This window comes from Aspergillus nomiae, assembly GCF_001204775.2.
Source record: "Aspergillus nomiae NRRL 13137 chromosome Unknown contig00043, whole genome shotgun sequence".
NCBI classification, from domain to species: Eukaryota; Fungi; Ascomycota; class Eurotiomycetes; order Eurotiales; family Aspergillaceae; genus Aspergillus; species Aspergillus nomiae.
The window spans coordinates 93,445-116,061 of NW_015378098.1; the positions used below are offsets into that span (position 1 = coordinate 93,445).

At 49.7% G+C, this 22,617-nt stretch overlaps 7 protein-coding genes across 7 annotated transcripts; 3 read left to right on the plus strand and 4 right to left on the minus strand.

The window, feature by feature from the left end:
• Window positions 1-266: 266 nt before the first annotated feature.
• ANOM_003710 (poly(A) polymerase pla1) lies at window positions 267-3,982 on the minus strand (the record flags this gene model as incomplete). Its single annotated transcript, XM_015548967.1, has 4 exons — window positions 267-1,006; window positions 1,059-1,557; window positions 1,617-1,746; window positions 1,812-3,982. The coding sequence occupies 4 exons, from the start codon at window positions 3,980-3,982 to the stop codon at window positions 267-269; spliced, it is 3,540 nt and encodes a 1,179-aa protein (XP_015409792.1).
• A 1,563-nt stretch (window positions 3,983-5,545) lies between these two features.
• Window positions 5,546-9,896, minus strand: ANOM_003711 (class V chitinase Chi100; the record flags this gene model as incomplete). Its single annotated transcript, XM_015548968.1, has 3 exons — window positions 5,546-7,026; window positions 7,083-8,693; window positions 8,741-9,896. The coding sequence occupies 3 exons, from the start codon at window positions 9,894-9,896 to the stop codon at window positions 5,546-5,548; spliced, it is 4,248 nt and encodes a 1,415-aa protein (XP_015409793.1).
• A 1,959-nt stretch (window positions 9,897-11,855) lies between these two features.
• ANOM_003712 (uncharacterized protein) lies at window positions 11,856-12,979 on the plus strand (the record flags this gene model as incomplete). The annotated part of the gene is made up of 2 exons (XM_015548969.1): window positions 11,856-12,344; window positions 12,407-12,979. The coding sequence occupies 2 exons, from the start codon at window positions 11,856-11,858 to the stop codon at window positions 12,977-12,979; spliced, it is 1,062 nt and encodes a 353-aa protein (XP_015409790.1).
• Window positions 12,980-13,253: 274 nt separating this feature from the next.
• Window positions 13,254-14,387, plus strand: ANOM_003713 (uncharacterized protein; the record flags this gene model as incomplete). Its single annotated transcript, XM_015548970.1, has 1 exon — window positions 13,254-14,387. The coding sequence occupies one exon, from the start codon at window positions 13,254-13,256 to the stop codon at window positions 14,385-14,387; it is 1,134 nt and encodes a 377-aa protein (XP_015409791.1).
• Window positions 14,388-15,588: 1,201 nt separating this feature from the next.
• On the minus strand, window positions 15,589-16,056 carry ANOM_003714 (chitin binding domain protein Peritrophin-A; the record flags this gene model as incomplete). The annotated part of the gene is made up of 1 exon (XM_015548971.1): window positions 15,589-16,056. One exon carries the CDS (start codon window positions 16,054-16,056, stop codon window positions 15,589-15,591), a length of 468 nt encoding a protein of 155 aa, XP_015409796.1.
• A 2,466-nt stretch (window positions 16,057-18,522) lies between these two features.
• Window positions 18,523-20,460, minus strand: ANOM_003715 (DUF4246 domain-containing protein; the record flags this gene model as incomplete). The annotated part of the gene is made up of 4 exons (XM_015548972.1): window positions 18,523-19,122; window positions 19,175-20,176; window positions 20,224-20,302; window positions 20,354-20,460. 4 exons carry the CDS (start codon window positions 20,458-20,460, stop codon window positions 18,523-18,525), a joined length of 1,788 nt encoding a protein of 595 aa, XP_015409797.1.
• A 501-nt stretch (window positions 20,461-20,961) lies between these two features.
• On the plus strand, window positions 20,962-21,907 carry ANOM_003716 (O-methyltransferase; the record flags this gene model as incomplete). Its single annotated transcript, XM_015548973.1, has 3 exons — window positions 20,962-21,042; window positions 21,236-21,559; window positions 21,629-21,907. 3 exons carry the CDS (start codon window positions 20,962-20,964, stop codon window positions 21,905-21,907), a joined length of 684 nt encoding a protein of 227 aa, XP_015409794.1.
• Between the last annotated feature and the right edge of the window lie 710 nt (window positions 21,908-22,617).

Consider the following 22,617-nt stretch of genomic DNA (forward strand, 5'->3'; position numbering starts at 1 on the left):
GCGTGTTGCAAGGTCCTTTGTTGGTGGCGGTGCCTTCATTCAAGATGCAAGCAACCCCAGGGAAGTCAGCTGGACGTCAGGCACTCGAAGCCATTTTCAAGAGACAACCCGTAGGTGTCGATCTCTGTTGTACGGTTACCTATATGCCTTGACCTAACTATTCGGCTATCAGGCTACTTTCGATATAACTGATGTTATCCAATGTCAATTAGACTATCCATGGTAGATATGTTCTATGTTATACCTTTCCGTCGAGAATCCCCTGTTCAGTCTTGGGCCTTGCTCGACACACCACTACCAAAGAGCAGGTCCGTCCTTGTCTCTCGATCCCAGACCTTCTCTCCATCGCTCTTCCTCTTGAAGTACAGAATCCGATGCATGGGGATAAACGCTTCGTCCGTCAGATCTGCCTTCCATTGCCCCACCGGCATCTCCCTCTCCCCAAGGAAGCGATCATCATAACCGACAATGTAATCCTCAATATCAAATTCGGCATCCCAACGAAGCCGGTTTAGGACATCACTAGCAGACCGAAGCTTTGCCCCTTCGGGCACGGCAACGACCTTAGCCCCACGGATAGGCATCGTCCGCTGGCGTGGCTGAGCTAGGTCTTCATCCTCATCATCCTCAAGATCAATTTCATCGTCATCGTCGTCGAATGACGCTTCGTCGTAAGCTGTATGTCCCCAGTCAGAACTATCAATCCGGAGACCGCCGAGTGCAGAGGGCTGGACTAGGCTGACGTCAACCCAGCTAGAGGAAGCGTCAAAGTAGTTCTCGTCTTCACGGATTTGCTCTGCAAAGGCATTCAGCACAGCCAGGAGAGAGATCTGGGCCGATTGTCGGTCGGCATCGCTTAATGGGCTCGCCCCGGGCGTGTTTTGCCTTGCCAGACCGATCAAATAGCAGCCTTGATATTCTTTAGTGGTCTCGTCCACTTCCTCCATATCTGTGAACCGAGCCGGCCAGATCCGGGCGTGGATATCGGGAAACTTTCGATGAATATCTATTTATCATTAGCTCATGGCCATGGAGGACGTGGAAGAGATGTAACTCACCAACGAGAAGCGACACGCATCGCCATTCCAGCCACCCAACAAGCATTCTACCCTTTGTCGCTGCACCTCCCCAGTATTGGACGTTGACCTTTGCATAGCTCCGATATGATTTGAGGAATTCCTCTGCACCGGTGGAATGTTCATCAGACCCAGCCAACTGTTCCCAGGTAACATCCTGTTTTGAGAGAAGGTCATCTGCCCGTTGGAACTCTTGCACAAGTGTCCTCGTCGACGGGATAGAAGCCGCACGCGCAACGTTGACTTTCGGTTGGTGCTGGCTAAGGATCACCAATGGCTCCCTTTGAGGTCGGAAGTACCGCGGTGGCGACCTGTAGAAGCTGGGATCATAGACGACATTTCGCTCCCAGTCGAACTGTGCATAGTGTTTGAAGAACGTGGTGATGATGTCCGCTGCTGAGATGGTGCCGGTCTGACGGAATGAGAGAGTACAAATACGCGCCAGGAGTAAGGTAATGTGAACACCTCCTAGATAGCCCAGCTTGGATGAGTAGATCCCGCGCCTCTGGGCCCACATTTTAATAAACCGATAGGCTAGACGAAACGACGCCAAGTCTGGATGGTGCGTTGCAGGTAGTGCATGTCGCGCAGGGAGTTGAGCTTGAGCAACGATTGCATAGGGAGGTCAAAGGTGGAATCACCTGCAGGAAGCTCTAAGGCATGTGGCCAGCTATAGGCTGCGTTAGCTATTTGATCATGATGCGTGAGGGGATTGTGTGCCAATGCAAGATTTACCTTTCAGCAACACGAGTTGCTGCACAATACTGTAAATCAACCCGTACGCCACGAACCTCCAACTCCAACATGGTTCCGGATGCTGCCTTCACCTTGCGGAGAAGCACAACCTCACCGTCCGTTGCTCGCCGTAGCTTCGCCAAAATGAGGGCGAAGAATGTTCGTGGGCTGACTTGTCCGATGACCAGGATATCCATATCGGATGACCTGTTCCACACGCCGAAGCCATATGAGCCAACAGGCACAACCGCAAATAACAGATCTAGTCTGGTATCAGCTGGCAATTTTGCATCACGCTGGTTGACGAGCTGCTTGATCAACTCGAAAGCCTCTTTCCTCTGGACGATTTCCGCATCGGATGGGAAGGCTTGATGGTCTTTCAGGCAGTTCTTCAAGCCATCGATGCAGCCAAGACTCGATGGTGCCCTTTCAACTATGATAGAGGCCTTTTCACTTTCCAGATCTCCAGAACACGGGCCATCCAACTTGAGTGTCGCTCTCACTCCCCAATGATCACTTGCCAGCTGGCTTTCGTCTCCACTGGGGAATCCGAAGAGGTTATATGAAAGAACTTCAAATTCGTCGCCCCGTACGAGAATCCGATCGTATCGTTGAGGCCGACTGTGAAAGCTTTGTCCCGTAATCCGTGCAGCGTGTTCGTTTTCAGTTGGGTCATATGTTGCACCTTCCTCGCCCTCATACAATGTTCCCAGATCTAACCTACTCGGGGGGTTCCCTAGGCCGCTGCTGGCGGTACTGCTAGCACGACTAGCGTAGTAGCAATCTGAGAGACCGACCTCAGTTAACATACCATCTAGAGATGCTAATACTGACGCTCCCTGCGCCGAGATCGATCTCCGCTTTAATGCAGTATCGATTGTGTAAGAAGAGGTCGCAATATTGAAATCTCCGGCAACCACCCAATGGTTACTGGGATATTTTCCAGATAGATATTTGAGTACCGTTTGAAGTTGAGACCGTTTCGCCATGATAGAACTATCAATGAGACCACAGCTAAGATGTACACCTGCCACAACGAGAGGAAGGAATTCAGAATCGTGGAAGGTACCCAAGTCCTCTAGCTGAAGCACAACAGCACCTTTATGCCGTTTGTCGAACGGTAGCCACTCCCACCGGAACTGCCAACGGCTGAGCACGATAATGTTTCGGAGGCTGTTGAGCGGACCAATTTCGGCCTGGTCGGGTGGTCCATGGGTTGCGAAGGGGTAGCGGAGGCGGATATCCTTGTCTTGAAGGAGGAAGGACAAGAAGCCATCATTTATCTCCTGTAGGATGAGAATATCTGCAGTTGCAGCGTCGGAGAGCAGATTATGGAGGAGAAGGGGATACCTCTCCGTAGGAGGCGGATGTGGAGATTCGATGAGGACGTTGTACGAGGCAACTGTCACTGATGACTCTATCTGCCGGCCTGCTGCTGGCTGTGAAGCTGACTTTGGGATAGCATTCCATTTTCCTTCCTCGCCATCATCCTTGGTAAGTGAATATTGAAATGTAGTCTCTGAGTGGGCCGGCAACGAGGACGGCGAGGAATATTCAAGAGCTTGAGGATTCGGCAACGGTGTACCGGACAGCGAAACAGCTCCCCACACTACCATTGGGCTGGAAGCAGTGTCCAACCCTTGTGATCGATCCCGGATCAGAATTACTAGTTCTTCCACTTCCCACTCAACGGCAGGAATCAAGCTAACTTTCTCTAGTAAGAATTGTCTCTCTGCCAAATCGTCTGCCTCACTCTGACCGATTGTGAGATGCAGCTGCCCAGAGGCCCCTGCCTGGCTACCGAGAGCATCCACAATATCTCCTTGTAGCCGTGTTAGGGCCTTGACTCCCTCGCTTCCACTATCCGTGAGATACACCGTGTTATGGCGCTTATGGGTGAAGAAGTCTGCTTTATCGAACCTTAGACGGATGGGTTCAATCTCTTTCCTCTTGCTTAACAGTGACTGTAGCACTTTGGAAGCTTGGGGCAGCTCCTCTGAAGGCACAAATGGGTAAATCAGATTGGCATGCGGTGGCCATCTTCCATGTGCTTTGTCGTATAGTGCTCGTAGACGGTCAATATCTCCGGTTAAATGCGCCGGAGGAACCACACATAGGGCTGTTTCGTATGACGTCAGGGGTATAGCTCGGTTTTCGTCGTTAGAAGCCATGGGGTATCGTAGATTATCCTAAAACACGCTCAAAAATGCCAAGAAGAATGCTAAACTGGACTGCGCAACTGAACTGCTCAACGAAAAAGTAAAGTATCAGAACTCGATTTGCCTTTGAACTGAAGACAAGAAAACGTTCCCCATCAAGAGATATTTATTTAAGCTCATTGAAGCTCTGTTTGCGTGGAGCAGAGTTGGTCTGGAAACAGTCTCCACTACAGAGCCAAAGATTCATGATGACTGAACGTGACTCACGGCAGTGGCGGTGCGCTAATACGAGTGAGGAGCTTCCCCACCTTGAGTCACGACGTAAATCCTACCCTAACTTATGTCCACCTAGGCTTAGCTCATTTCTATAAACAGCAAGCTTGCATTCTTGTTGTAGGCTTAGAGAAAAGCCAATTCATAGACGTTTTTCGTCATACCTGGGGCCCTGCTGATCTTACCAGCATTTTACAGCCCCAATTACTTACATGTCCAAATTTGGAGTTGGAAGAAGATAATTTCGGGAAGCCCTATGTTGTAACGTCACTCACGGTCGCATGTGCCAAGGTTTCAATGTTCAGCCGTATCTAATAGAGGCACAGTATCTTGTATGACTGAGATTTTCTTTACTTGCAACTATCTAGGACTATGTACCAACGGCCAGATTGACCTACTTACGTCTCCTCGGCCATTCGCCTACAATCCTGTTTGTGTTCCACCCCCCCATGAAATAAAAGGGCTCCTACTGATCAATTATTCTATCTCGAGGATTTCGTGTCTCGTGTGACGAGCGGCGCTCAAGTCGCATGTCAAGTACGGGCTCTATCAAAACTCCGACGAGAACTACAACCACTGGCCCTTAATAGTCCCAAAAGAGTAGGAATGCTGCCTTCAGACAGGCTACGTGTCTGACTGATGGGCGGCCTAACTCACGGTTAGTTTCGCTTTCGAAATGAGAGATCATTGCAATCTCTGTAGGTAAGATATGCCTGCGTGGTTCTCTGGCATATATATACTAACTAGTCCAGCAGTGGAGACAGCCAAGCGTTCTATGGCACACTTTCATAAAGGAGAATCCTACGGTACAGGATATACAATCAGGAAGGAAAAAGAAAACCGACAGGCTTGATAATGATATCTTTAATCAAATCAGTGATACCAAGGAAGATCCCTTAGCTAAGATTCCACCATCACAGGCCGGGAGCAAGGTTACGCTTGGTAAGGCACTTCACAGAGCGACTCAGAGAGATATATCTGATTGAGCTTGTGGATGAGGATGATGGGGTCGAAGAGGATGAAGTCCCGCTACCTGATACCATAAATCTACAGGATCAAAGTCGTACTCAGAGACTCACATTCACGGTAAGTTCTGAAGCGGTCAAAGAGAGATGATGGCAAAGGGGTATATAAAGTCTTAGATTCATAGAACCGCCCCGCGGATCAGGGTAGAGATCAGAAGGGATCCTTTTGAGGTTTAGGATTGATATCGTAATACAGCTATGGAGTAAATCTATGAAGTACTCGAATGGACTATATACCAGTCCCGCCCCAATCCCAGGCCATATCCTGACCATCATATCATATTCCTTCATCTAGTTCCCAGTTCTTACGCTTAGTATTGCATCCGCCGTGGTTCCAATGGTCAGGGACACACTCCGTGGTGGCACTGCAGTCGTTGCCCTCATCACAGCTAGCAAACCTGCCATTCTGCAGCCAGCACCACGGCATACCCTGTTCCCACTTATCGTTCGTCCGCTTCCCGGTTTTCTCGTTGCAGCTACTCCAGCAGGTTTTGCCGAGTCCGGTCTTGCCGCCCTGAGACGCACACCCACCGGACAGTGGAACAACGCAGCCCCATTCTTCTGCGCACTCAAAGTCGGTTGGACAGTTGGATTGCTTCAAACAATTCGCATACGAATCGCTGCCGCGTTCAGATATCCAACACCAGGGTTCATTCTCCGCCCAGTCGCCGCCAACGGGCGACCCCGTGCCTGGGTCGCATTTGTTCCAGCAGCGGCGGGTCAAGCTGCGGCCGCTTCCGACCCTGCTACAGCCGCTGGCAGCCGTTGCGGACGGTAGGGAGGATGTCTTCGAGGTCTTGGTAGTGGTCGTCGTTTTGGAAGAGGTCGAGGAGGGTCGCTCTGGAGGGCTGGTAGGTTTTGGCGGCTCTTTGGTCTTCGAAGTATTAGTGCGCTTGGCCCGAGATTTGCCGCCGTCCTCTCCCTGGGGATCATTTGGGTCCACGGTAGGGCAATATTCCACACCGGTAGTTGTCGTTGTGGCGGTGACATCGCATCCTACAGCCACCAGACTTTTAGTGGTAGTGCAGGAGGTTGTGGTCGGGCCCTCAGTTTTGGAGTCGCATGAGACCCAATAGTTGGTAACCGAAGAACTAGTGCATGAATCTCTGTCCTTGGGGTCCTGGGGATGCGGGGGGACTGGGGGAGGATTGGGGTCGGTGGGATCGGAGAATCCGTTGTCACCACCACCGCAGCCATGGTTGCACCCGCAAAAGTCATCGGCGCACAGATGGCCGCACTTCTGTCCTCTGCAAATAGGGGACCCAGGGCCGTGAGTCACCGTGATGGTGGGTATATGTGGGAACTCGATCCTGTGATGACTGCCGCCCTTGTCGTTGTCGTCGTTGTCCTTGTTGTCCTTATCCTTGTCATCCTTATCCTTGTCATCCTTGTCGTTGTCCTTGTTGTCGTTGTCCTTGTTGTCGTTGTCCTTGTTGTCGTTGTCCTTGTTGTCGTTGTCCTTGTTGTCGTTGTCTTTGCCGTCCTTGTTTTGATCATCTCTGTCTGTGTTGTCATCCTCATCATCGGTGTTCCCCTTAGGTGGGACATAGATGACGGTAGTCTGGGGCCAGGGAGGCACAGTCACGCTTCGTGTCACTGGAGGATGCAAGACACCTGTGCGAGACAATGGGTTGGGGTCATTAGTAATAGTGACAATCACAGGAGGGAACCGAGGCTTCGGCGTGATTGTCACTTTTTCGTCCTCGTCGAGTGGAATAGTGATATTGATATTGGCCATGGGCAGTTCGGACACCGTAACTGAGAGTCATCGCATTAGTCAAGTCGCATTCCAAGTCAATCGTAAAAATCCCTACCTGGCGGAACAATGATAGTGGTCTCCTGTAGAATTCGTGTGACGGTGGTGGTGGTGATAACCTCCCCGTTGGCCCTGGTTATCTCCGTCGGAGTTGGCCAGGCCACATCCAGCGTGGTGACATGCGGGAGAGGAGTGATAACGGTGGTGGAGCCAAGAGGATAGTCGGGGAGGACGAGAGCACAAGGTGCCGGGCATGTCACTTGCGGGTTCTCATCCCCCCAAATGCTGGAATCTACGTAGACAACGGTTTGGTTCTCAGGAGAGTTGTTGCCACCCCGGGGACTGTTTGCGAATGACTGAAGATCAACTGCCCAGTCCGATATGCCGCCCATGTTGAGTTGTCGGTACTGCTCGGTGCGATTTCTCTTGATTTCAGTGTCCATGTAAGCTACCCACTGCGTGGAGTCGTAGACAAGGATGCTGCTGTCGCTGGACGCATCATATGTCTTTTTGGCAGTCGGATCGTCTTCCAAAATCTGATTGATCTCTGCGTCGGAGATATAGCCTGCTGTGATGGTACATTTCCCAGGCTTCGCAGCGGACTCGGGGCCGACGTATTTGCACATGGGACCAGAGCAGCCAGGCTCGGTCATCTTGAACGACCGGCCATAGCTACTCACTCCAACAATGATCTTCGAAGATGGCACTCCAGCCTTAGTAACCATGGACAGAGCAGTATTTGTTTCGGTGAGATTCACATGCGAGCGGAGGCAATCTCCATCTGGACATCCCGGCATCGAGTTTTTGTTTCCGTAGTCCCATTGCCCATGGAGGTCGTAGGCCATGAAGACAATATAGTCTACCACCTTCGAAATCTCCTCGATCGGGAAGCCCTTTAGATACCAGAACGAGGCCGGGGCAGCAATCGCCAGGCTTTTATCAGAGGGTAGCTTTTCCCGCACCATCTTCAAGAATTCCAGATATCGCTTTCCATCATCGCGGTCACCAGGAGGAATACCAGGAATGTCAGGGGCTCCAGGGTACTCCCAGTCAAAGTCCACTCCATCAAGTCCATTTTCCACAATGAAATTAGCCACATTCGTGGCAAAGACCTCTCGGTTCTCAGCCGATACGCCTTTGCGGAAAATCGGGAAGGAATCCGCTCTTGTCGAGAAGGACCATCCACCAAATGTCAGAATACGGTTTACGGAGCCCATGTTCTTCAGCTTATTAAATTGAGTATGAACCAGGGACACGTCCACCTCATAGCTTTCTGTTATCTCTGCAAAGGCAAAATGGAGATGAGTGTGAACTGCTGTATCGAAGCTGGTAACGTCCATATTCAAACAGCCACGCTCAGCGTTCCACGCCTCAAAGTAGCCAATGCTGATAAACTCATCTGGTGCCTTTTTATTATTCACAATATCAGTACCACAGTTGGAGATACAGCCATTCGTGTTAGGGGCCGCAGTACCAGGGGCCCCAGTGGAAGACTTGCTCTCGGTGCAGAACTCATCGGTAATACCACACTGACCCCAGACATCACAGCACGCGTTGAGAGGACAAGGATTGAGGCCCTCAAGGTCATTCATGTCCTTTGGCCTCGTGGTGCCTGGCACTTGCGGACCACACACCGCATTGTCGACAATAGAGGCATAGGAGCCGTTCCCTCGCTGAGACAAATAGTTTGCTGGGCCTGAATCCGGCCACACCCACTCCAACCCCAGGTGTGCTTGTTGAATTTCTCCAGATCCTCCTGCTTGAGGCCGTTGGCAACTGCTAATTTGTGGCAGGATTCATCCGTCTGGACAACATACGAGGCGCAAGTGCCATCCCCGTTTGGCTTCGGCCTAAGATCGGGCAACGTGCCCGCTGAGCAGCACACATGCTGCTCCGGCTGCAGCGAGGAACAGAGCTTCTTGTCGGGATTGAACTTGGTGAAATCTGCCGGAGAGAGTCCGCATCGCTCAGCCAGCGCCCCACAGGAGTCTCCAGGAGCAACCTGGATCGTGCGGCAAATGGCTCGTCGATGGTGGGAATGAGTCCGCCCTTGATGTGAATGCAACCGGCCTTCTCCGGCGACCCCTTTACTTGACAGTTCGGGGACAGGGCTCGATACCGCATCATCTTGCATATGCAGGATGGATTGGGGGAGCTCCTTCACGCCGTCAAAGTCGGTCTGGCACTCCCCGTCGACCCAGCCCCGGACAATGCGCTGCACAGCCGCGAGGTCGCCGCTGGCATCGACGACGATACCGATCGCTTTGTTGGAATTCTCTCTGCAATACTGCAGGGCAATTCGGCCGACCAAATCCTGGGATGCGATATGATCTGTGAACTCTTGGAATACAGTGGTAGCAGCGTCCGAGTGCTGAACCCCCCGTCCGGCGTACACTCCAATGATGGATTTCCCATGGTAGCTATACGCAGTTGTTGGTTTGTCATTTTCCGAGGCCAAGAGCGCCTTTCGGACATGTTCCAGCGCGGACTTTACGCCTGCAGATGGTAAAGACGAAGCCGTATTCCACCAGCCAATTTGCAGGGTGATTTCTTGATCAGTGAACCCAGATGAGACCAAGGCCTGAGGCTGGGGGGCCTTGGCAGCTGGGTAATCTTCAGTCGCAGAACAGGCGCGAATGGCCGGGTTTGAGGGATTGTACAAAGAAAAGTCTAGACGCAAAGTTTGATTGCAAGTGGCCAATTGATCCACATTGCGATAAACCGCCCATTCAGCCGGAGATGGGATTTCGCTGCAGGCCCTTGGGCAGGGTTTCCACAATTGGGACCAGGCATCAAAACTGGGTTCTGCAGCAACCTGGATGGAATGTGTCAGAGATAGAGACAGAGCCAGGAAAAAGAATGGCGAGGGCATTATGCCCCGAATGAAAAAAGAGAGCGACTTAGAGAAAAGAAAAAGAGAAATGAAAGAAAGGAAAACAGACTTGGGGGGAATGAACGATTGGATAGGGAAGGATGAGCTCTCGAGGGGACCAAGCCTCATTTTATGTCGCATACAAAATGAGCTTCACCTCACATATCCTCTCCAGCCGATCATGAAGGCACGAGTCGCTTTTGCCAAGAATCGACCAAAGTGCTATGGAGTACCTAAACTAACCGCTCCGATGAACGCTGCAACCCATTCCACAAGTTGATAGTAGTGGTCCGATGCAATTGTCCCCTGGCCATAACTATTTCTGTTCTAGCTAGCGGCTGCACCCCTAAAGCAAACCCAGGAGTATCTCTTCTATCCTGTACGTAATACTGACTGCTGCCTGAAGCCGTTGCGTTTAGGGCCGTTTCTATAGCCGGGGTAGTTACCAGCCGCCGAAACCGGGCGCTGGAGGTCTGTCGTGCAATGCTAGGTACTTGAAGCACTGAAATAATGGATCTGCCGGAGCTTATAGACGGCCCAGTTGTCTCTGTCGTCGGCTCTCCCCCTCCCGCTGCTGAATACGGTGTTTTAATCTTTAGAAAAGGAGATATAAAGGCCGGTGATATACGAGTTGAATATGGCGCTACATAACTACGGCTTGGCGCATTGAGATTTCCACGTTAATTAGACCGCGGAACCTTATTACGAGAAACGGAGCTCACCAAGACCTAGAACGATCTTCCGAGATAGATGGGCCCCTTTCCCCACTGGATTATCAATTGATGGTTCCTGCTAGCTCGGAGCAAGTCCATTCGCTATGTAACGTTGTGCACTAGCCTCCCCCACATAGTTAATTTCAGCCTTCCGACCATGCGCATGTTCTTAGGAACGCCCAACCATCCCACATCACATCAAATTCTCCACACTTGGACCCAAGGCGCACCCTACCTACAAGGACCTAGTCCATAACGGCAAACATAATATTTACAGCATAGGTAGGCACTAAGTAGCACTTGCTTGTACGGTACCGGTACAGCAAGACCCTGTAGCCGTAGACAAAAAGGTGTAACAGGGGATTAGACATTGGACAAGGGGCATGCCAATGATGGTGGGTCTTCCAGCAGCATTTAATAGAAACTACCACTTGGCGTCACACAGGTCCCGTACATACTAAGATTGCCCCCCACTGTAGCACCATCCAAATATCTCTCATTTATTTCCCATTCGGGCGCAGTATGGTAGCATTAGAATGGGGAACTGCGAAGCCCAAGCGTTTTTTCCACCCGAGCCGAATGATGTGAGGGCGGATAGACCCGTGTAGCCTCCAGAATGAAAGCTCAGACAGAATGGACCCACCGAATTCATAACGTCACAAAGCGATAGTCAAGAGTCACCACATGCCATATGTTCAAAATCCCTGCTAGTGCTCACCCTATACTGTGATATCTATTGGTGAGGCAGAGTGCCTCTCTGGCGCCGTCTTCTCCGGCGCAAATTTCAGCTGTAATAGCGCAAGCGGAGGCTCCACAACCTCGTTCTCCAAGCCAGCTTCTCATCTCCTGGAAGACTAGCTTTTACTGCCTTGGCCAATAGCTACCTGGACTTTTAATATACCAACTATACGAGATATTATGAGAAATTCTCGGCATGGCAACGCTGAAGGCAGAGAAATACCCTGTAGCAGTTATTCCTGACCCCCCTGAATACCCATTCTAGGAGCCTGATGGACTGTTCCATAATTCTTGTCGATATTTCGAACCGTGTAGTCACCTTGGAAAGATGTAGTGTTGTCTTCGTCTTTTAAAAGGGACAGGGCCAGCATCTCAGCGACTCTCTCGGCCTTTCCTGTCACTCACTGCCTTGTACTCAGTACCAGTCCCTCATTTCAGGCATACCTTCTCTCATATTGTTCATTCGCTCTCTCTATCTCTCTTTTTTTGCACCCGGGGCATCGACATAATGGCTCCTGCAACCCCAGTCACTCGTTTCGTTTCCTTTTTCCTTTTTGCACTTGTTGCACTCCTATGCATCTACCATGGCACTCAGTCCGATAATCTCCGCCTTACCACCTATGCTAAGCGATCATTGCCTGATGATGCCACCATTCAGCCCCGGCTGAACCTTGGTACTGAGCTTCATCTCCTATCAAAGCGCGCCGCTCCTAAGAACAGAGCTGAGGCAGTGGAGAAAGGCAGAGGATATATGTGCCAGTTAGAGGATATAGAACCAATCGATTTACCTTCCGAGCTCAAGGATTTGCAAGCTTTCTACGGATATTGGTCTGAAGAGCCTTACGGGGCGAGCAACGGCAATCCTACAGAGACAGGATCAAAGATTCCAGTGGCATTGGCCGCGAAAGGTCTGCCTATTAATATAGGAGATCGAGGTTTGCAGGGGTTGAAATATCGCCAGGATCACCAATATAAAGTTGGCAACACATACTATGACGTAAGTCGCCGAGAGATCTCCATGGCTATAGATTATAGCGGGACTTACTGTGTTTCTTTCAGGGGACAGACGGCCACTACAAGGCCAGTATAAGCACCAAGGCGGGTTACATCTCCGCAGAAGACAACGAAAGTCCAGCCTACATGATTACTGAGTACGGGTTGAATCAGCCCTCTCCAACCATATCTAGGCTATCTGACGTTTACTTCTTACTCTGGAAGGAAGTGGCTCGCGGTTCGGAGACTGAATTAAAAAATATCAAATATTTTATCCGCCACCATGTGATTAACGACGCATCTTTGGATGTTGCGCTGGAGGTGGCCAGTGGAAAACCTCTTCCCCCCAGAAAGGAAGAGGAGCCTAGGGACACGAGCATGGTGAAAGAATGGCCGGGTAAATCCTATGACATGTCTACTGATGATGGTAAAGCGATTTTGGGGACTCCCAATGGTGCCGGTGTAGCCCGTTTCCTCATGGACCACAAGCCAGAATTGGGAGTAAAGGCCCCCAGCAAGGTGACCCTATTCAAGACTACTGGCCACACAAATGCCAAAACCAACCAGCCAGAGGACTGGGTCCATTTTCTATTCGAAATCAGCCCTGTTCACAAGAAGAAGCGGAGAGGAAGGAAGTAAACAAGGGGGGCTAGCTAGATTTCCTAAAGCCTTCGATATTCAAGGGGAATTAATTTTCTAGGCCTGGGCCAGGGGGGGAAGAAGGATTTACAAAATAGGAGTACCAGAATGGAGTGCAGAGTTCAGTCTAAGTACGTAAAATTAAGTGGGCTGTGTCCTGTTTCTTGCTTGGCAGACATGGATGCAACTAATTTAGTTAGACGCTTCCTCCCTTGCAACCGTTCGCTTGAGCTTCTTCTGTTACAACTCCCTATCTACTGCATTTGAAATAATAATGGGTGCCTTTGAAAAGCTTCCCCCTGAAATCATTGTTCGCATTATTCAATATGCGGCTGATTTTGTTGGCACGGAAAGTCTGCTGGTAGTTTCACCATGGGTTCATGCTGTTTTCGAGGCGCAGCCGCACAGAATCACGGAGGATCTCATAGTATCAAACCCCATGACTACCATGCCTGAAATTCGAAATCTAATCCGAAATACGGCCCTGGTTCCCACAATACATTGTTCCAGTCTCGACAACTATCTTGGGGTGATGTGTGTGAGCGCACCCAGTGTTCTCCCTCGGCAGATGAGCTTTGCCGAACTACATCGAATAGTTCAGATTGCTGCACAGGTTCAGCGTTTAGCATGTGTATGCCTTTCAACTATGCAGCAAAACTTCATCTCTGCGGTGGGGGCCTCTCCTGCTGGCCCCTTGAGTGGTGCTATCCGAGCACAGAAAGCGAGTGAGCCATTTTCATGGATTGAGGAATACCGGGTATACTGGGCTCTGTGGCATCTGGCCTACTATTCTATTCTCTGTGAGGTTGCTGAGGCACTGCCTGCAGATTCAGTACAAAGGGTATATGCGTGTGCCGTCCGAAACGAAATGGATATACCCAGGCAGGAATATATCTGGACGGTGGCCGCAGTTCTTTCGGACTTGGGACTACATCCCTCCTACGGGGACTATGGACAGCAGGAGCCCTCAGAAGTCGCCCGGGGTCTCTCGGAGGAGACACCCATACCTTTATTCACATCCTTTGAGTTCAACTTTGAGAAATACCTTATCTGGAGCCCTCAACCAGTACCGGACAGTACTCCCGTTATAAGTATCTGGCGTCGCGGGGCGGATGCGTGTGAAACGTCGTCAGCACAGAGCAGAAGGTTCTCCGCATATAGCAGAAGTCTTCTGCGGTGCACTCCAAGTTCAGCCGCGATGCTAGACGTGCGGCCGTTTCGACGTATTGGGGTTCTTCTATGGGACTCGTGGCGTGCGTTCTCGGTTGGGCTTCTAAACAAACCACGCCGAGAGGGTATTCCGACCCCAGATGGCGGATTTATGGATTATTTGGATGATGGGCCCCCCCGTTTAAGTCTACGAGAGGATGCATCAATCTGGTTGGCATTGGTCGGTAAGACGCTGTGATGGACCCAAGTAACAGCTTTGTGGAGTGACAATTTTTGAGGGCGTTTGATGTTTTAGAAGGGTCGACATTTCTTATAAGTCGTAACTGTTGTTGAGAGTATCTTTTCATCAATCATCTTCTGAAAGTTCTTCGTCGGGAGGTTATAGGTCCACTTGATTGTGTTCAAAGTATTATCCTCTATCCCATAAATGTTGTATTTATGACCGTTCATGTGGACCTCCTGCGTAAGTTCTCATTCATAACTTGAAGCGCAGCACTCATAGATCGGGTTGATGCTAAACATCCGATATGAGATCTATAAAGGTAAGATATCTAAACCACCTATCTTGGGGTCCTCGCAACACGGGTTACACCACTCAATACATATTCTTTTAGAACCGAGCGTCTTAAATAATTACCCATGTCCAAGAAAAGTAGAATACTCAATAGTTCAACTATGATAGATCCACGCAAGTACGTAATGGCGCCTAAATAATAGTTAATAATCAGAGTCCTGACACCTAATCCCTTGAACTCGCTTCACCATTCCAGATTAAGCTTAAGAGATTGCTAACAGTACACGGATTCACGCTATGGGGAGCGTTTCATCCAGAAATCATGCAGTGCATGATCCGCGGCTGAATATGGAAGAAAGTAACCCTTACTGCCTGGAGGGCAAACTCGCATCTGGAATCTATATCCGCGGAGGTTATTTTTATTGAGTTTAAATTGAATTACTATGTTCTTCACCTTTTGGTAGATTAGATACATGGAGTATACTTATCCAGTGTCATTCAATAAGGGTAATCAGATAACTTCTAAGAATAGGTTATAGTAGCTGTCTCGATATGAAACAAATCAAGGTAGCGGCGTATTCGTTGACATCTAAGAAGTATTGGAACCGTCGAAATACATTATATACGTCCCCTAGGTCGCTTACAGGCGGGTCTTCAAAAGAATGGACAGGAATCATTTGAGGCTTATTGCATTAGGGTAGAAATAATGCCGTAAGTTTACGCCTTGTATTAATGGGTTGGGTCGCCAAAATGTTGACCAAACATCCATCCCTTCTCTACAATCTTACTACCCACGATAGAGATCTGAGCGTGCCATGTTGTGTATTTGGCTACAAGAACCCGACTGATCGCTAGCAATAAAATACAAAACAAATGGTACTAGAACATGAGAACTTTGCGCGAGGGAAAAATACCGATGGTACAACTAATGATTCCCTTCACCGTTCTCCTGCTGGCCCTTGCCTTGGCCATTTTCCTCACCGTGCTCTTGCTCGCCATTTCCCTGCTCCTTCCCATGACCCTCCTCCTGCTTTCCCTTGCCCTGCTCCTGCCTTCCCTTACCCTGATCCTTGCTCTCACCGTGCTCTTGCTCGCCGTTGTTGTGGCCCTTCACTTCACCATGACCGTGTGGCTCGTTGTGGCCGACAGGGCCATGTCCATGGCAGGACGGAACCTTGTGCTCATAATCACAAATGCTGAACCGAGAGTCGTATGCCGTTCCAGGTCCACAGGTCTTGCGGACCGGAACTCCACCAGCAGCGCACTCGTAGAAGTTATGGCAATCGCGCTGGTCAGGCCATCTGGCTCCGGTCTCACAGCTGGGGTGAGCGGAGGCAGTCAATGCAACCAGGGAAGCGGCAAAGATAGCCAGAGCTTTAGCGGTGAACTGCATCTTGACGCTGTTCGGAATTGGGTTGTCAGTAATTGCAGTGACGGGGTAAAATATTTCGAGCCTGATGATGCGGAAGTACGTACGCTAGTAACGGGACGGTGCTGTCACGTTGTAATAGATGGCCTCTGGAAGGATGGGCGGTGGATGGGAGATTAGGGCAGGGTTGGCGCTGGTGTCCTGTTGTCGATGTGACTGAATGATTGTCGATGATACATTCGGTAAAGCTGGCTATTATACCGGCTTTTATAGATTTGTGCTGCTATACAAGTTTCGCTACTTCAAGGGATGCACAGGAGGTGCATTCTTGGACCCACCTCTGAATACCAGCATGTTTCCCCTGCCATTGAAGGGGGAGCAATTTACCGCACCCTGTCACAGAATGTGGGTGGAGCTGGTAGTTTCTGGTAGTAGGTATGAAGGACTAACGAGCCTTGCTGGTTCCAATTGCCGGTGTCAAGATAAAAATCTGGTTCTTCGGTACTTCTTCCCCAAGTTCTGCCGGTGACGTTCCGCAATGCCACATTTTTCCGAGTTCAGTGACAGCTACCATGTTGCCCCTTGCTATCCTCTAGTCGTCCTATCTATGCTTGCTAGCTGTTGATTGCGTCTGCACTTTGCAACATAATTGCAATGAACGAAATGTAGTTCGCACCACACGCCCGCTTTCAAATGAACCTACTATCACCCTAGCTCAATGGTTAATTATAAACCTGCGAAGGCGGAAAACCGCTCAAGCTCTCTCCACGTCAGTCTACTCTACGCGGAATTTTATGACTTAAGATCTTTTTGACGCGAGATAAAGCTAAATCAAGCTCCAGCCATACGCAGAGCTGACAAATAGAACGTGCGGGAGATTTTCGCGCTATTGAAACAATGCAGGCTCTGGAAATGTTGCAGAAACCTTGTGCTTCGCTTATGTCCTTTATATCTTTTGTCAATTGAGTTTTACCCTTTATTTGAGTTGGCTCATTTTGAGCTTGTTAATGTCTCATCGGCAGATAATCTATGGTAATCATCCGCACTGAATTTATCTGGGAAATAGAAGTAGAGAGCTGACTGAAGCTATATACAACTAGGATTCTGTTAGGGAGAGCAAATTATAAAAACACTTGGTATGCTCTACGTGTTATATTCCACAGTAGGTCTACGCCCTGCCGGCTCCCTTCTTTGGATGGTTGGGGTGATCGCTTTTCCTTGATTTCACCTGACCCTTTCTTCGCCAAGGGAGATCCTAGCATTGCTATAGCCCAGAATGCGAATCTTATGCAGTGCGATTTGGTCTTGGGGTTCAAATCCAGATTCAAAGCTATCCACAGTGGATCAATTCGGAAGTATTCTGTAGTGTTTTGAAAATCGCGCCGCGCGGAATGCGGTACCGGCGCGCTCTCTCTGTATACAGGGTGTGGATATCTTCCAATATTAGCACTCGCCTACTGCAAAGTAGGTGGGCGGGAATTCTCGCTTATCTAACGGCCGAGATGGAGTATGACATAGTGATCCAGGTCCAGAGCTAAAGGAGCGCAGCTGAGGGCAATTGAAGGTGAGATTTCGACAGTTCTACATGAAAAGCATCCTGACGTAGAACGGCTGATGCTGAATAAATATCGCGTCCATCGATGCCACGGTCCTTCTGGTCGCAAATAGAAGCTCTTGACAATCATACATTTTGTGAGGGATATTATGTTGTGCAGAACTAATACGTCACCATATGATAATGGATGCCAATTTCGCGCTGTGGAAGAAGCAAGTAAACGACAGGTCGACGCAGCCTGTTAGGCTAGTTTCATACCAGGCTGAGGGAATAGCTGTGTTCTTCCTTTCTTCTCTTTGTATACAGAACCTATATTCTAGAGTTACCTCTATCTGTACTACGGTAATAGTGCAATGATTGGATTTTCAATTCCTGATTGCTGTAATTACAGAAAAGCTTTATCCCATCTCACGGCTTAGACAAAACGGGATATTGGGGAGTTAGAGATGAGATAGTCACGTACAGATTTTGGGAGCTCTTAGATATTTTAGAATAATACGGTATTGCAAAGGCTATGCTACACAACTAAGGACAAAGGCAGTGAGAGATTGAATTGAGTGTCAGGGAGATGCATGTGGTGTAATACATTGTTTGTCATTGAAGTATAGGTAGAACGATATATATTTACTGAGATCGGGCAACTTGTCATGGAAATCTATCTACCCCAGTTACTCCACAGGGATGCTCAATTACGTTCAGTTTCTCCCTATCCGCGTGGATATGATATATATATAATTTGCTATCAAGTACCCGCAGATATGTCCCAGTCTATATTTTATTACCACTATGCCTCACCGAGTTCAGGCACTCATCGAGGCAGATGGCTGGTATGCTAAATACTAAGGGCTATGTTCTCGGAGGGGTTTGCCTGGCAGAATAGCCTAATTAGAAAGGCGGTATAATGCACGAGAATGAACACGTACATGCAAATGTTGCTAATGTTGACACAAGTTAAAGCTCCCCGTCTCAAATTCCCGGTTCTGTGCCTTCGACTTGCTGGAGCGCTCCTTCATCAGCTCCTGGCGGTACTGCCTCGCCTCCTCCATGGTTATGGGAGTAGCGTCGATGTCCTTCTTGACCATATTCTGCAGCTCAACTGGGAGCCTCTCGTTCAGCAACTTGCCAACAACCTCCTGCCGTTCCTTCCACCAGCTCTCTTGTTGAGGTGGCACATTCCCCGAAGAAATAATTGAGAGATGAGGGTCTACAAGGAAGAAAGCCAAGATCTTGCGATGGCCCGGCTTGGTCCGATCCGCTAGCGTAAACGGCGATACCCGGTGCTGGAGACTATTCGGGAAGGTGAGCAAGCGTCCTTGACGAGTGTCGACACTGCCCAGAACCTGGGTGATGTTGCTCTTAGTGTAAGCTGACTTATAATCTAAGCCAAAGATCGCCTGGAGAAATTCATGTCGTGATTGCTCATAGGGCATGTCCGAAATGGTCCTTCTAGACGCTCGTTGCCGAAACGCCAGCCTGTTTTCAGTGATGTTCTCGCTCTCGTAGTAATAGATGGCCGTAGCGCAGATGTGCTCATTCTATTACCAGTTAGTATATGGTCCAGTCATTCCGACAGAAAAGAAAGTATACCAGCTGTCCCTCAATATGCCACGATCCGCCGTTGTACTCGGGCTTGTCCGGGGTTAGCTCGATATTCGCCAGCTTGACGATTACCTGCAATCCGTTCCGGGCAAAATCCTCGCACAGATTGACCTGTCTCTTAGCCCTGATTACATGGGGAATAAACTTGCGCGGTTCTGGGCGTCGGATGGGCTCTCGTTGACGCCATCTCTCCCATCGTTCATTATATTCTTCACTCCACTCCTCCTCCTCGTTTGCCGCCTGGGGCTCCGCTTCAGGGTGCTCGTCATATTGAATCTTCTTGTAGGGGATTCTGCTGTAATGATCCTGCACAAGGGTTAAGGTCATATTCCATAGAGGGATGGTCTGAGCCAGGATCTTCTCGATGACTTGGTATAGCGGCCCATGCTGTTTCGGATGCAGGTTATTAATATACGACGCAATGCGACACTCGCTAGTGTCAGTGAAATGCACGTCACATGGAAGCCATTGGAATTTGCGACTGTAGGGTTGGTGAGTGATGTTCCTGCTTGACCATTTGTCGTCGTCGTCGTCGTCGTCGTCGTCGTCGTAGTCATCATCCACAGTAGTGGTCTCTTCTTCTGTGGGAACCGCAAGGACCTTGCCCTCCCCGATGCTGTTCTCCAAGTCTTCGAGTCCAATCAGTTTCCTATGGAGAACGCGAGTCCGGCCGTAGACGACCGGAAACAGAGATGGATGGACCAGGTCGACCACCTTGCCATCCGATCCGGGGTGGTAGTCTTTGAGCTCCTCCGGCACATCCTCCAGGGGCCGAACCGCCTCTTTCAGCGCCTGTCGCAAGTCTTCCGTAATGGCTGTATCGGATTTGACCACGCCAGCGTCGAATGCAACGACACGCTTGGTATCACGGAAGACCTCGGCTTTCCACTGCGCCTCCTTGATAATCCAGTCCATCATGGTCGGAGTGATATCATCTCCGGTGTCCATGATTTCCTTGCGCCATTTGGTGGTGATTTCTTCATCAAAGACCTGAATGTAATGTCAGTTATGCCTATTGTAGGACGAAGGAAAAGCACCTTTTTCTCCCAGTCCGATTTGTCAGTGATGGAGTTGAGTGCTCGCATCATCAAGATCTCCCGGTGGGTATTCAGGCGTCTGCATTCTCAGCCCTTAAGCAACCAATTGTAGTATCAATCAACCACTTACTCCGTGCTGTAGTTCCCCAGTGCATTAGGGAACATATCATCAGCATCTATGTAGTTCAAGGGGATAGAGTAACCCGGTAAGTCGAAGCGTGTGTTTGTCGACTCCATGGTTATTGAGCGCAATTTCGCACGACGAAGTGATCTGAGTAGCGTTAATCCCCTGTGTCTTCTACGACGATGTTACTTATCAAGAGAGCATCAGGGATTCTGACGCGTTGTTGGTTTAGGCAGGCGGCTGTTGCCTCGGAGTTTTGGTGGAGTAACTTGTAAGTGTTGGCTAGTACCCACTCGAGGAGGAGGGCAATTAGCCATCACATGATCTAAACCGAAGTTTCTCGTGGCTCTGGGACGAATAAAAGTCGAAGGAGTTCCGAGAAACATGAATAGTTAAAAGATCAACCATGTCACTTACTTCTAAGAGTTAGAGAAGGGTTCTGCTTATCGGTTGTTGACCCTGAGAATGGGTCTGGTCTCTTCAGCTGAACTGTGGGGCAGCTGAATCTACATTGTACTCACCGTAAGTAATGGCTGATCATTGCCCTGTAGAAAGGCCCGCCCTTCGATAAACACTCTTGCTCTTCGCTCTTGACCAATGCATCTCATAGTACAATGCTCCCTTCCATTTTACTCGAGGAATTCAAACGACGTCTCCACCCGCCATTGCCTCAGCTGAGTGAGCGTGAACACCCGGTAGTCTCTCAGTGCAATATATAAACCCCGACAAGTGACCAAGGAATCCCTTTTTCTTAGTATTAAAATTCACCTTTCTTTTATTCCCTACTTGACTCTCGTGGGGCAAGACTCCTGAAGCAAAAGTAGCAAAGACAGAGATATACCACGGACCACCGCAGCCTACATTCGTGATATCCTCTACTGACCCTAGCTGGGAGCGGTCGATTCCTATGGGGTAGCAAAGCTGCACCCAAATGACCGCCCTAACGCCTCGAGTCTTGAATTAGCACTAGAGTACATCATCAGCGATGGACTGCCCGATGCTTCCATCTCTCTAGCCTTTAGAAAGTTTCTCGCCCTCCAATGCCGCACGGGCCAAGTGAAGAATGTGCTTCTGGTTGGGCTCCACGGTGGATACGCAACCACCTGGATTGCCACTATGAACCCCCAGGTCCACATTACCGCATTGGAAGCCGACTCCTCCCATGCTCAGATGGCCCGCGAAAATATCAACAAAGCTGGAGTCTCTAGTCAAGTTGAAATCATCGAGGGGCAAGCGTTGGGGACACTGCCCAATGTCGAGGCCGAAGTTTATGGCGGATAGCGCCCGCGATATGAGTTTGCCTTCATTGACGCGGGCCTGGAGCATAGTTGGGACTACACGAACAAAGCGATTTGTATTTCACGTCCTGGCGCGAATATCATTGTCAACAAGGTCGTTCAACGTGGTGAAGTTGCGGACACCGAACCCGAGACAGTCGATATGGACGGGGCTCAAAAGGTGATTGAAAGGACAGGGATGGGCCCCCGCGTGGAGGCCTGTTTGATGCAGCAGGTGTCGGACAAAGGCTACGACGGATACTTAATGGCTGTGGTGAAATAAGACTTCAATAACTAGTCTTGCTTTTTCGTCATTACATGAGATGTAGCAAATAAAATGGTGTCTCAAGTGCCGTACTACCGGCCAGGTAGACATTAAGTTATTACATTTTTCAAGTATACTGAGCATGGTCAGCGTTTAGTTATATTCTGGAAACCGTGTACGACTAGCCTTCTGGCCGGGAGTTAGCTCCGGGATGGGATGCCTCTGCATAAGGCTGGCTCCAGTCTTGGACCTTCATGTTGCCCGCTTCCTGGAACTCCGCGGCTTGGCCGCGACGCTCGGGTGGGATTGTATCCCAAATTGATGTCCCCTTATTGAGGCTCTGGAGGTACTCTGTCTTCCTTCATCCTTGTCTCCGGATGGTGGCGCATGCAATCAGCGATGAGGCGATACAATGCCACATCCAAGTCGTGAGACCGGCCATGCGCTTAGTTCTCTCGCGATACTCTCTACTATCGGAAATCCGCTGCGCGCCCTTGTTCACCAGCGACAAGACGGGATGACGTTGGTTGAGTAAGTGCCGGGAAAACTCCCCTGAAATTTCCTTTGTGTTGATGCAGTGGAGCGCTAAATCGAAGTAGGTCTCTCCGACAGGTGACAAGGTGAGGGCTGGATTGGACACCTAGTAGTCCCAATGCCCTTCAGTCGTTAGACGGCCGTATGACCGACTCATGTCGTACGCATACTGCGCCATGGTCATCATCGAGCAA